At 34.2% G+C, this 14,931-nt stretch overlaps 1 protein-coding gene across 1 annotated transcript in view; it reads left to right on the forward strand.

Moving 5' to 3' along the window:
- Window positions 1-812: 812 nt before the first annotated feature.
- The window catches only part of LOC117214784 (terminal nucleotidyltransferase 5C), a 160,220-nt gene continuing 146,101 nt past the window's right edge, over window positions 813-14,931 (forward strand). Inside the window, exon 1 of the mRNA XM_033461103.1 lies at window positions 813-1,490. Within this exon, the coding sequence (XP_033316994.1) occupies window positions 1,350-1,490 (141 nt within the window). The 5' untranslated portion in view covers window positions 813-1,349. The remainder of the gene's footprint in view (window positions 1,491-14,931) is intronic.

A 14,931-nucleotide genomic window follows, 5' to 3' on the forward strand; every position in this document is an offset into this window, starting at 1 on the left:
AGTAAATAATTGGCTATTCTCTGTGAAACGTATGTTTACAAAAAACATACATTTCATAACATAGATATATTGTAAACATACATTTCTTGTAACTTCTATGTGTATGTAAACATTTTGGACCTAACCATGTTAGTCGTGCGTGTTTCGTTATATTGTAAATAAAATTTCAGAACAGTTTCTACAGACGCACATAATTTACTCAAAAAAGTTTCTATAAATATACAAATATTTTCGTGAGCCACAATACTCACGATCAATTACTATATAATTCACATTACAACATTACCAAGGTAAACGATACTCTGATACTCTGAATAACGTGTTAAACATGTTAAAATCAGAATACGATAAAAGCAATAAAAGTCTTATAAAAATTTGTTAGAGTCAATTATTAATAGTACCTTAAAATGTCTCTAGAAGCTTCGAATACCTTAAACATTTCTAGGAACGCGAACGATACGTTTCTAAGATTTACCGTCAAGCCCCAGCGTGCAAAGCGGACGAAACTGCAGCGCTCTGGTTGCTCTGGACAGCCGTTTGCGCGTTCACCGGCCGTTCAAAGACGGGTTCGTCGAACGCAGGCACTACTCGGCGATGAAGTGTATAGATAGGGTTAATCGGTCGGTTCCCGGTGGTGTGTAGAGATCAGCGAGCGAAAATTAGTTTGCGAGAAAAGCGTCGCGTCGCATCGCATGGCAACGTTCGCATTTTCTGCGTCGCCGGTGGCGCTGGTTCCGTCGAAACGACGACGCCGGTAGCTTTCGAGCGATTTCGGGCAGACGTGCAGCCTGCTTTCCGCCGGTGGTGGGGATAGTTACGCGGCGTTCGACTTGAGTCGGGTGGGGCGACATCACGCCGGGACGGAACAGCACGAGATTCTCGCAGTGTCGAATCCCGCCGGTTGTCTCGTTCTTTTCGTAATTGTCGTCGACTTCCTTAATCGTTAATTCCGAGTAACACACACGGCTCGTGTAACTACGCGTGCCGCGTTCAATCATTTGCTTTCCCGATTTTTCTCCCGTTCATTAACTTGTGTGCGCGAGTTACGAACAATTTTCTAGCCTCTCGTTTAAGACCGATTGTCTCTCGTCTCTGCCCGACCACGTGACACACGTTAGTCCAAGTTCTTACCAAGAGTTACGTTTAAAAGTGTGAGAGTCCTGTTTTTGTCGCGAGGCGTGTAAGAACATTCTGGAGAAGACGTTTCGTTTCGAGAGAGTGAATCGATCGATCCATCGCCTATTAACCGAGACGTCGCACATAGTAGCCTTAGCTTCCTTACAACGACACGAGTGAGAAGCCAGTGGTGCAGTATCAGCTTTCGTTTTGCGAGATTGTTCATTTCCATTATGGAGAAGGTGAATGGTAATATCGAGAAACGATTGCCCGAGGCGGAAGAAATTTGGACTGGGAACGTGACGATGGAAGAGCCCAGAAAAGAAACCAACAACCGATCCGTCAATCCTGGTCAGGTTCTCCCTTTGATGCAGGTAAGCTTACGTAACTCGAAACTTGCCAGTTCGCTTGCAAATCATGCTGGTTCGCGTATCGTTCCGACTACGTTACCCTTACGATGTGCTATTCGCACGCGTGATTTCGAACCGATGCGATGGGTGTCATTAACCCAAGGGAAAAGGACTTAAAGCGGAAGGACTCAGGAGTCTAGTGTTCCAAGGCAGCGCCGTATCGATCGATCCCATCGAATCATGGCGAACCGGGCGATATACAGCCGCGGCCGATTTGTTAACGCGGTCTGTCACATTAATATAGAATTATCGTGACATTATAGGAAAATTTTATTTCTTAATGATATACTGTATAATGAAAAATTTTATTTGTGACTCGAAATTTTATTTCAGACATGCCTATGTCGATTAGTCGTCTTTTATTGCTTGATTTATTTATTTAGTAATCTGCGGGCATTATCTCTATGCTATAAAGAAAATAAGAAAGAAATTACAACGTTGAGTATACAAATAAAAAAAGAAACTGAAGTACAATAATTGCAAAGCTGACTGTCTGCGCTTATAGAAAAAACCATGGAAGTGTTGATTTTGAAAATGTATGATATACATTCGCTTCGAATGGAACATTTTATTAATCATTTGACGATCGGTAAAACTGAATCGGTAAGACCGAGAAGTGTTCGCAGCAAGCAGCGAATTTATACGGAACGACACTTATTAAATTAGCATAACGGGTGTCCACACGTGATCTAAGGTGTTAGCCAATCAGTACTCTGGAATGTATTAATTTGCCGGTTTGTAACGAAAGGTGTTTCTAAGACACGTAGTATATGTATTTTTTTTCTTGAACACTTATCGCACGGGTCGTTGCGTGTTTCCATGGAACTACGAATAATTGTCGTTTCACGCTTACGTTCGATATTCGCCGGCGACGTAATAAATTCGTTTCTACGAAAATCAGGCTGACAAACATAATATAGTTGACTTTTATGCATTCACGGAAAACTTGCAGATACAAACATATATAGAATGCATATAATATATATCATATATTATACATATATATAATATACATCATATTATATCATATGCATAAATATATAAAAGTATATAAAGTATCCACGGTATAGTAGTTACGATACTTAGTAGTTAAAACAATACTCCTTGAAACATAAATACATACATGCATATGTATAAGAAATGAATTCGCATAGATATAGGATACTAAAAATTGTAACTAAATGTACAATAAACAGATAGTTCTAGAAACGACGAATCAAGCTAAAACATTTTCTTATTTTTCAAAAATCCAGACAGCACGTTTCTTTATTAAAAAAGTAAAATCTGTATGTACTGTACTATTGTACATCAATAGTTTATTGACACGGCATAAAGAGGAAAAGTACTTTGCGTTTGATACAGTCGATTCTTACGCCGCGTTAAAACGTTTCGCTGTTTTAAGTTGGTAAAACAATGGCGATATTAACCGACTATGAAGCGTGCTTCCTCCTTGAAGCTTTTTAATGCGTCCATGTTGCCATTATATTATACACCTATACGGCAACCATTCTCCCGATCCTATTTCACTCGAAATGACGTCAGTTCAGGCGGCAGTCTCGAATCCGAAGGATCATTTCCGGAGCAATGGCACGAGTATCGATTGGTCGACACGCCTGAAACTCTGAGACAAGGCGCGGATCGTGTGTAGGACGCGACATTATGCTCCATCGATGTACCGAGATACACGAAGGCTCAATTCGCTGCCATGATAGAACGCCGATATGCATAATTATGTTCTCGGCCACGAATTTTAATGGCTTGCGATATGTCTGTGACATCCAACGAGTTATAACGAAACGATAAAAGAAACGAGAAAGAAACTGTTATCAAGAAAGTTACGTGTTTTCGTGCATGTTTTCGTGTTGGGTCTACAAGCTTAGTATCTGTTGTTTGTGACGTTACAAATTATTTTTCCTGATAATTGACGGATAACGCCGAACGAAGGAAAATAATATTGCAACTATATTACTTATTTCTGCTTTTTTAAATGTTCTTTTCCTTCTTCTTTCTTAGATTTGAGGAATAATGCAAGGATTGCCAATATTTTTCGCTTCTATTTAAGACACACTCTGTTACTAAAATAGAATTATTCATTTCTCGGCGTTCTTGCACAATAATTTGTTAATTAATGATATCAGTGAATTGATAAGTTAGAAGTTACAAGTTATAGAATTCGACCTCACAATTTCACAATTTTATGATCGAATGGTTTATGACTGAGGAAATTTACAATAATTCGATTGTACGAGAGAACCTTGGGATTGCATTATTATTTTTATCGAAAATTTCTTTATTCCATTAGTCATTGTCCCCTTATAAGCCATTTTGTTGAATCACGCAGAAATTAAAATGCCTCAAATTATGTTAATTGACACACATACAAGAAACGACGCAGTATTTAAACAATTGAATCGACGTAATATATGCGTCGTTATTAATGAATGTATTAATGTAGGATTTCTTTTAAACCGTTAAATTAAAAGCCATTCTGTTTAGTCCAACGAAAACTATATAGCAACATAATAATAATATAACAAAGTTAATTTCTATATATGTAGTTACAAATCGATATAAATATGTAGTATCACACGATGCAATAAAAATATCTTGAAATATTATCGGTTAATATCGTCACGGTTGTTTTTTTATACGAATAATTGATCTCCAAATTATTTCATCAATATTCGAGTGTAATCTGATTTTTTAATAAGATTGACAATTGACGTAATATTGAGGCTATAATTATTTACATAGAGTGGACCGTGACTGTTCGTTCTTCAAGTTAGACCGTGCGCAAAGACCAACATAGTTGGTTGTATTATTATGAACCATATCATAACAACGTGTCACGAAGGGTCATATTGTTTTGCAAGTGTCGAATGATATATATATATATACATATACATATACAGCGAGCAAAAATATAAAGCTTATTTTGATTTATCCGCGCAATTATTTTTCAAATCAGTCTTTGTTCGAAAAAATATTCCTAATAGAATTTATCCTCTTTCCAGGAAGAGTTTTTACGATGGACACAAATTTCGTTTATTCCGTATAACACGAGTGTTTCTGAGATTTACAAGACGATCTTTGTTTTCTTAAATGATGTATACTTCCTTTTAGCTAGAACATAATTTATTTTTTAATAAATTCATTGATCTACGATATGAGACATCGAGTAATTTTTAAATATTTTTTCGAATATAAATTTATACTATCAATTTATTTTAATGAGGTATATTAATCGTGCAGAAATTGAAGAACACATTTTTTCTAAATTAATCGCAGATAATATAACGGAATCAGTCGTCACAGTGAATATCTTATGCCCATTTATGTCTATTTTACATAATAAATTATGTGATTTTTTAAGTATCAGTATTAGCCTTCTGTTAGTCTTCAATCTTTACACTAAACAACTAATATGTGTATTTTTTATAAAAGTACTTTTCCATTTTGGTGAATTGTATCTTCTTTAAAAAAATCTCTGTAAGATTGTGTTTTTACTATTGAAAATCAATAGAAAGAAAATTTCTTTCACGTTCTAAAAAAAAGAAAAAATCCATTTTCACAAAGGGTAAAATATCATTCGAATAGGTATATCAAACAACTTAGAGAGGAACTTATGGTGTCATAGTGTTTATCAAATAATAAACGATAACCTTTTCCCTGAAAAATCTCGTTCAGTGGCGAGTGACTATCTATTCTTGAAGTTATTTTCTATCGGAGAGTAATTTTTTGCGACGATAGCGGCAATGATCATTGATCATTACCGTCGCGATCGTCTTAATTGTTTGAAATATGTATTCAGAAACAGAACGAGCCTGGCGCTGTTTATTGGAGTTAATGCGTTTGGACTTTAGACCACGCTATACAGGGTGTCCCGAGATAAATAATTAACGATAAGGAGAAATATAGTATTATGTTTAACGACTACGTTTTTATTTAGTACTATCATAAAAATGAATATTTGCGTGGAAATATGTTATTTGTGTTTTTCTAAATATTTCATATATTCAAGATAAGACACCCTATATATATAAGAAGTATTTCTAGAATTGATAAAAACATATTTACATTAGGACATCGTGTCGCTTCGTATATTTGTACCTACAAGTATACCTTTCAGTTAGCCCGATTTGTTTATATGAAATTCAGAGAAAGGTTAAATTCGATGTAGTCTATCTTCTGGCGAAGGTTAAAGTGTTTTTTTTTTAAATGATAATCATAGTGTTCGATGTTTTCTATTATCGGACATTGTTGATTTATGTTCATGAAATTTTGTCAGTACATATTAATTACTCCACAATTATATTCCACGGTTTAAGAACTTTTATTTACTTAGCCCTTTTACAATATTTGTAATTGCTTAAATTTCAAGCAGACCTCGAATACGTTTAAATTAAGATTTATAAATTATAAACTAATATATTTAAACTTTATAACAAGATTTTTCCATGGATAGATAAATAATATGTACACGGTTAATAGAACATCTTGTAACACTATTTTTGGTAGAATAAATTAATGTTTCAATATCATATCAGTTTCAGACAGATATTACTCATGGAACATTTTATCTTATTATTTTCATTGAAACGAATTAAAGTTTCAGTATTATAACATATTCAGATAAATATCATTAGCAGAAAATTTTGTGCTGCTATTTTCATTAAAATAAATTAAAATTCCAATATTACATCATGTTCAGGAAATAAAAGTTGAAAAGTATTTTAAAACTCTTCCTCTATCCTAACCGTGAAATTTGTTATTCAACACAGAGAAATTCTTGGAACGATTCTAGAAACCGAATTGCTGCTCGAAGTTAAAAACGATAATCTCATGAATCGCTTGAATCACTTTGCGTTAAACACGCAATGAGCGCGATGACGTTGAAGCGGCATATTTCAAGCCTAGGCGGCATGCAGTCAGGTTCATAAATCCATTTACCTCGTTAAAAAATTAAAATGTTCGCATCAGACACGAACTACCGAATCGTATAACATGTATATTCTTCCAGTGTGTGTATTTTTCTTGAAATTTATCGTCGATACGATTAATTTCCCGTTGAGTTACACACTCTCGTGGAACTTTGAACGTAGACAGCGGTTATAATTTCTCGCGAAACCGCTATTAAAATAATCTCTCTCTCGCGCTCTCGATTGCCAGCGAAACGTACGAGCGTCTCAGAAATTGGACCGATCAACTCTGCTTTTTGTATATTTCTCGATTTTATTACGTAGGTAATGTAATTAATCTTCAGTTCTCAGGGCACGGACAATTTTCTTAGATAAAAATTGAATGCCACTTGGAATCGAAAAAATATCATTAAATTCCACAGAGAAACGTTAAGAGATAATCTCCGTAACATTTGATTATATTTCAATCTTTCAGTAGGTATTTTCAACCTCACTCTTTTATTCGTAACTTTTATATTTTTTAATGCTTCTATGAACAACGCTGTTTCGGTTATACGCGGATGTTTTTCTTTTTTTAAATTTCGACTCACTTTATCTCGAATCACTTTATTCAGTATACGTTTACGAGTCTCTTTATTACGGCGATTAAGAGAAGTGAGAAAGAGCGAATGCGGATTCGTTCGTATGAACCAATTCCTCACAAATTGCCACTGCGGATCAAGAAGCAAACGGCCAGTGTGTTCGTGCGAGTTACATAGTTACTGTTTCACTGTATAAGTAAATTATGTACATAATATGTATGTAAATACACGTATAAATATATGCACGTGCATTGGAAGAATATAAATGTACATATATGTACATGTACTTCAATCTTTCGTGACGTCTATTCTTAACTACACGAATATTCGCGTGCCCTGCATTGTTTGAAAAACCACTCTATCCAAAACTTCTACGTGATTTTTTTTAATTGATCTTTTTATTAATATATTAGATTAACAAACTCACAGTACTCAAGGGGGACCATCTTTAATACTTATTATTGTATGTTTAAGATGATTACTAATTTTTTACTACATACATATATGTTTCCAATAAATATCTTATACTTCTACCAATATGATCGCGATAATTGTGTCTCGTTATGGTATTAACGAAATTTCGAAATGTCGTATGTAACACATACGCAATTTTTTATATAAATGTTCTCTATTCTAAATGTTCAAGTACTTTCGTGTGTCATTTATACAGTGTAGAACAGCTGGCATTACAAACGATTACTTAACCAACCGTATTTCTCGCATTCATTGTATTTATCGGTTTTTAATAATACCGTTCGTGAATATTCCAGCCATTCTGACTCCTCTGAATCGCTGAATTAATTAACTCGGATGCCCCGATGACGCTGTTGGAAGGATTACGTAATAGACTCGCTGTGAAATGACATTTTTTCTTTTGGCGAAGGTGTACACTTCGGATCTTGTTCCTTCTGTCGTTCTGTACTGATTCGTCATGGTCTGAGAACTTATTTAGTAACATTTTCGAATTCTGTGAATAGACACAGAATGGCTGTTGGTTGGAAGATGGAGTATTTTGCTTGACGGAGATAGTGTTGTTTGCTACTATCTTATGTAATTCGTGGGAAGGAAAAAAGAGATAAGTGGTGTAATCAGACTGTATAGATATTTTTGTTTTATTAATTCTCAAGTATATGATTTTTCAAAATATAGCAAGATATTTTGAAATTATTGGTTTATACGTTGCAAGAACATAGAAAAATAATTTGAAATATTCGTACTACTTTTTTGATCGAAGGAAAAGATTTATCGCTAAAGAGATTGTTGTTAAATTCTTTTTTTTCTATAAAAGGGTAAGAGGAATTTTTTATATATAATGTCGTAATAACTACAAATGGCACAGACGTTCGAATTATAGCTGGGAAAGATTACAAAAGACGAAATAACTTGTTTATGAACAGACAGACACTTTATGTCTTTGTGCTATGAATACATCATTAATTTAGACACTATACAGTAAATGTTATGTGTCTACTATATTGGGGAATACAGGTATGTTGCCAAATGGCAGTTGCATTTAAAGATTAATGTTCCCTGGAATATGATGTGAAATTTGTTCCTTTGAAAAGAAAGAAAATTTTTATGAATACATCATCTGGTAAAATGTAATAAATGTACGATAACGATAAAGTGATATATGCGAAATCTAGATATATGAATATCTGTTAAGAACATTTAGATTAAAATAATGCAATTAATATTTTGATGTAACGAGAAATGTACATCATCTGATAAAAATATATCGTTGCTTTAGATACATTTCATAAGACGTGATAAAAATTCGATAGCAAACAAAATGATATACGATAAATATCATAGGTATATGATTATTGTAACTTTCACGTTGCTAAACCTGTTAAAGCTCATTTTCTTCATTGAACCTATAAAACTGTATAATTGTCTTGTGTAATAACAACTATATAATCCACAGAATGATAAATTAACCTAATAAGAAAATTGACATTATTCAATATATTCCTATGTTATTAAGTAATTTAAAAAAAGTCCTCTTACCCTTTTATCGCGCTTTCTAATTAAACAAACATATTCTGGCTCCTACAACATTGAGATATTGAAATGCTAACAATCACGAAACAATCCTGTTGTATCTGTGGCGTCACACGTCATTTAAATTAATCACGCTTCCGATAATTTGTCTTCGGCACATTAATTAACGTCCTGTCGTCGTCGAGTATATGCAATCGTTTATGACTTATTATAAATCATTTCTACAACCATTTAAACTCCGAAACTTCTTCGTCGCGTTTTGTCGTCCTTTCCGTTGGTTTACGCTCGTTTAATTCGTTGGCGTGTACAGTTATCTATCAGTCGATTTGAGACATTATGGCTGCTTTGTATTAATTTGGTCATTGTTAGGGACAGATCGAAAGCTGATTTCTAACTTTACAAAATTCGAATTCGATATCGAAAAATGTTATTGTATATTTACGTTTTACAATATTTCGAAGTAGAATATCTTGAAATAATTGTTCAAATGATTACCAGGAAGGGTAGTTTTTCTCTAATCACTGTAATTAAAAAATCGGATAAAGTTTCGTTTAAAATAAAATATCCTATGAAAATCTTATTGAGAAAGTCCACGTAGCCGCTGATTGTTTAAATCCTTGTCATCATTACCATTTTCATGTATTTAATTTAAAAGACTCGTACAGAACGGAAAGAAATCATGCTACGGTTAACAGACGAGTGCAAAGAGTTAATAATAATGGTAGATAGTGATTTTGGTTAAGAAAAAGTAATACACATAGGGTTTTCTAATGTGGAAAAATTGGTATGCCAATGGTTCGTATATATCTCTGCATACCGAAAACGCAAACTTGGCCAAAGATGACGCTCTCATATATTACATATTCAAATGGAACGTCCCACTAAAGAAAAAGTGTCACTGTGTTAACCGGAAGTCAGCAACGTCTTCCAGTGAAAGCTTCTTCGATATTTCTTGGCTGATTACTATATAATTGGCCTCGCGCATACGGTAATGAGCAACTCGTGGTTAATGGCAACGATTCTTCGTATCATGAAGCAAGGAAAGAAACGTTCATTTTCTTGGCGTGAAAAAAAGGTAATAATTTGTCGAGGAAGGATGAGATACGATAGATTACGTTTTACGGCTTGGAAAGGAAAAGAGAAACCGTCTAATTACTTAGGAATCGTATAGATTTTTGTACTCTTTGATAGACTTCGTCTTGTTTAACTATTGCGTAATCCTTTTTTAAGGAAAATGAATGATGATGTTGGTTTTAATAATGAATGTAATATAGACAGTGTCAATGTTATTTGAAGTTACAGTGAAAGTGACGAAGAAGTTTGTTTATCTTCGCTGCAATAGGATTGCAGATGTTTGATTAATCGTATCATTTTTATATATAGTTTGAATTTAATCAACAACGAAATAAAATTTAAGACTACAGAAAACAAGACGAAGATGTAAACGAAAGAAATGTATAGAGAAAACTATACTACAGTAGAAAGAATAAAACTGGAGCAATATTTAGGGCATTTAAGACGGTGGAAGAAAAGATACAATATTTTGAATAAGACAAAATTATTCTTAACCCAAGTACACATCTTATATGTTTCGATTACAAATCTTTGTTTTATTCATTATTTATTTATTTTATTCATTTATCTCGGAACTATTATTCATTATGTAATAATCTAATAGAATTTTAGAAGAAAATACTCCATCGATTCAAATGGCTTTTACTTCGGTTAAATATTTTTATTTTAATACAATTGATCTGGAAATTATTATGCAATGACCCACTATTACTTTCTTACTATCGATCAAAGAGCAGAGAATAATTCATTCTTCCTGCTCATCGAATCATCGAAAATCGTCGATTATTCTTTCCAAACTATACACTCGATTCACTTTTTTTTATTAGTCTTTTCGTTGCCTTTAATAAACTGTCATCTTAACAGAGGTGTTACGTCAATCCTCGATTCAGTCACTTTGTTCTTGCGTTGAAAAACTTTTTTAAACCGCCCACGTGCAGGCATTCTTCGATACGGTTGCCCGTCGACATCGATAACCGGACTGATCTTTAAATAGAATAAACGTTTTGTCACCGGCAACCGAGGGTCGGTGATCGTACGTGAAAGTAACGAGAATGAAGAAAAGGTTAAGCGAAAGGTAGAACCACTTTGGTCTACCTAAACGATCGACATGCCATTACGAATTCAATGGTGCTTTAAATGGAGTTCAGCCTTATCAAGCCTTTGCGTATTCCTTTGCATAATTCAACGTCACTGACTGCCAGTGGCTGCCCATCAGTATCCACGATCATTCCGTCTTGTCACTCGTCTTTTCGCGTTTCATTGCTATCTTGTTCCTTTGGCAGGTGTATCTAAGCTTTGAATTGCATCTCGTATTCACATGGCCGTTAATTTCAATTTTCTATTATCGTCGTTAATTGGCGTCGATCATTTCAAGAAATATCTCCTCGTCCGTGAGAAGATCTAGTAATTGCTTCTATATGAAATAAATTGGTAAGAAGTGTTTGAAATACGTGAAGTTTTGAAAGATTTGACATTTCTTTCCCGAAACAGGTTTGTTTAGAGTTTACAGGAATATTTCACGCTTCTTTCTTTGATCATTATCTTCTTTACTGTTTCTGTCTGTTTGCTGTATAATTCATTCCACCTTTCAAAGGAATTTGAATTCGTTTCTGATTAGTATGATCTATCGAAGAATTATAAAGGTTCCAACAATTGGCGAAAAATCTTAACAAACGAACATATGCATATTTTTATAGAAGGTATGACCTAAATTGAGATTCGTTTTATTTACCACGTACTATAACGAGCATTTTAGTTTAGATGTTATATATTACATCTAACCTATTCACGATAGCTTTTATCTTGGATATGTAACTGGAAATATTTCAAGCTGAAATCCAAGCTTGATTTTATCCTGTCGTCAGTGTATTCATTTTTAGACACAGCGTGTTCGTAAACGACCCTTTAAGCTTGAGACCTGCAGGCTCGTAGCTTGGCTCGTGCTCCGTGTGTACGACCACTAAATTTCGGTTTTACAACGTAGACGTAATTAAAGTCACTCTGACCGGTTATAATAAACGGGGCAGTAAATTATTACGGAGGCCGTAGAACAGGCCAGCCCACGAAAGGATACGATTCTTCGTTGAAGGAGCCCTAAGGACCTTAAGAACGCTGACGATACGATTCGCGTGAGAATTTCTCGTTTATCCTGCGGAATCCTCGAGAGTGTTTTCGAGTAAACAGAAACATCCTCGAGAAGCAAACAACTTTGCTAATAAATACCTTGTTTCCTGTTAACAGGAAAAATTCTTGTAGATAGAAGATTAGAATTATACTCATGGAATGATGAAACTAATTGTATAACGTGTATCTTTAATAACGTATATGTTTCCTAAGATAAAAATTTAGAGTGCCTATTGTCTTTGAGAAAAAGAAATTGTTTCATCTATTCTTAGATATAATTAAAAATGAAAAAGAGAAATTTGTTTTTACATATAGTATGATTATGAAAAGATCGATTCTATTTCCTCTAGAATTGTACGTATTATTTTTGCATCAATTTTGATTATGTGAATTATTCGCGTCAAAAATTTCAAAATTCCTTTAATTAAAAACCTTCGATCTCTGTCCTAATTGGAAATAAGATAAAAAAAGGAAGAAATTTATTAGCCACTTTGAGATACATTTATTCGAAATATAATGTCAACATATCTCTTAGTAGCTTCCCATTAAAAACTCCGTGTTCTCTAAACCTATCCGATTATCAAATAAATCATCAAACAGATAATCCCGAACCGTTGGATTTTTAATTTTCACCATGACTAGGGGGTAAATTTCTGATTCTTCGGATTTCGATCGCGTTTTCAGACCTTTCTTGCAAACCTACTCTGGAGAAGTGAATTGGAGTGCTCAGAAAACGTCGAAACGAACCTATACTAATAAAATCTTGATCGAAACTCGAGAAACCACGAATATGCAATGGCAAACCTCTTGTACCTTCCAAGTAACGGAACATCAGGAAGGGTTAATTAAGTCGCGATTGAAGCATCTGTTCGATCAAATGGCAAGCAGAGATCGCTCGGCGAACGATTTACTTATCCCGAGTAACATCATGGGAAAGACGATCTGCTTTCTAATTACATCCTTTTAAGGAGATCCAAGGGCGCGTTCACTTTCGTGGCTCGTTAAAACAGAACCGAAATCGACTCGTTAATCGTGGCGGTTTCTTCGGTGGAATTAGTGTCGAAGAACGAGGCGATGCCACTAGCCTCGTGTGTGCCGCTGTCGAAAATAGAAGCACTCGCGGTCAAACGCGCGAAACCGGTCACCTCTCCGTAGAATAGCGCGCTAGTTAAGGTCAGGATATTTCTGGACGTGGATGAAAGTGGTGTGGATTGGTATTCGCAAAGACGAACTGTTTCTTTCGTGGCTGGTTAATCGTGTTAGTAGGTGAAATTAACACTGTTTCCGCGACGCTGAAACTTTTTTTAAGGTCGATATCCTTCGATCAATACATCGAAGATGTATCTTCGTTACTTTATAATTTTTCAATTTTCGTATGTTTGCACACTGTCTTGCATTTTTATCGAATGCTTCCTTGAACCAGGAATAAAGCACGGTAATTCGTTTGGTTTTGCTATGCTCTCTATAATTAATCTAAACTTCTCGAAGAGTAAAGTTTCGTATTAGCCTAGAAATGTTATTGGAACTCTTTACAATAGTTCTGTGTAAAGTTTATAATGGTTTAAATGCAGTTTAAAGTAATTTGATTCATGCAATTTCTACTGAAAGTCTCGTAACTTACGTTAGAATATTGATAAAAGTTAGAATGTTTACGAAATGTCCGAGAAACGAAATGGAAAATTTCAAGGCTCGCAGTAGGGTTAATTGTCATTGGAATTCTACATATATTTAGTTTTTAATAATATTTTTATCTCAGTGGTAAATATATTATAAGATTATTTCAAAATGTTTTTGAAATGTTTTTTGAAATGTTTTCGCAACCTAAAGGATTGCAACTAACAAACGTGCTATAGTTATTAATTCAGAAAATACATAAACTCTCAAATAAGCATTCGACACGACGTGTAAACTTTATTTTACGTAGAATAACACGTAGGATAGCTTACAGAAACTTCACCGCTGATTAAAATCTACATTCTGATTAAATGTTAATAAACGTGGGATCATTGTGCAAAAAGCGGAGGATCGTTACGTTGTCTTCAACATAATTCTTTCTCGTAAGCGTACGAAACGTAGATCGAAGATATAATAGTAAACAAAAAGAAAAAGAACAATTCAACATCGTCTCCTCGTACGTTAATGATTTCGCGTCACATAATTAATTGGTACTCTACGTGGCACGAAACATAGCTTCAAATTATCGCGCAGGTAGCACGATAACTCTCATTAATCGGTCACTGCACTTTTATTGTACCGGAAACGCGCTACCTAAAATTCAATTTTTCCGTCGTTATCTGGTCTAGCGTTTCCTTAATTTCGTAAACGTCCAAAAATGAGAAAAATACGAATTTTTTAAGATAATAGCTAGCCTCGCATTTGTTTAGTTACGTAAACGTTCAGAAATATGAAAAACGAATTCTTGGAAATAATACGTCGCTTTATAAGTAGGATATTTATGCAGATTGATATTTTTGATAATGTAACTAATGGACTATGGTCCCACTTAGTGTTATCTGGAAAAGGTCGAGGAGATCCTCTATACCACTTGAACAATTTTTTAAACCAAAAATTATTTTAAACGAAGAAAAATTACAATGAATTTGTAAGAAATGTTCCAATTCTGAAACTAATAATTTTTATAAAACTGGAATAAATAAGTGAAAAGAATTACGTAGAAATTGCTCTTCTTAAATATATAATATT

This window comes from Bombus bifarius, unplaced genomic scaffold, assembly GCF_011952205.1.
Source record: "Bombus bifarius isolate JDL3187 unplaced genomic scaffold, Bbif_JDL3187 scf7180000009243, whole genome shotgun sequence".
Classification (NCBI taxonomy): Eukaryota; Metazoa; Arthropoda; class Insecta; order Hymenoptera; family Apidae; genus Bombus; species Bombus bifarius.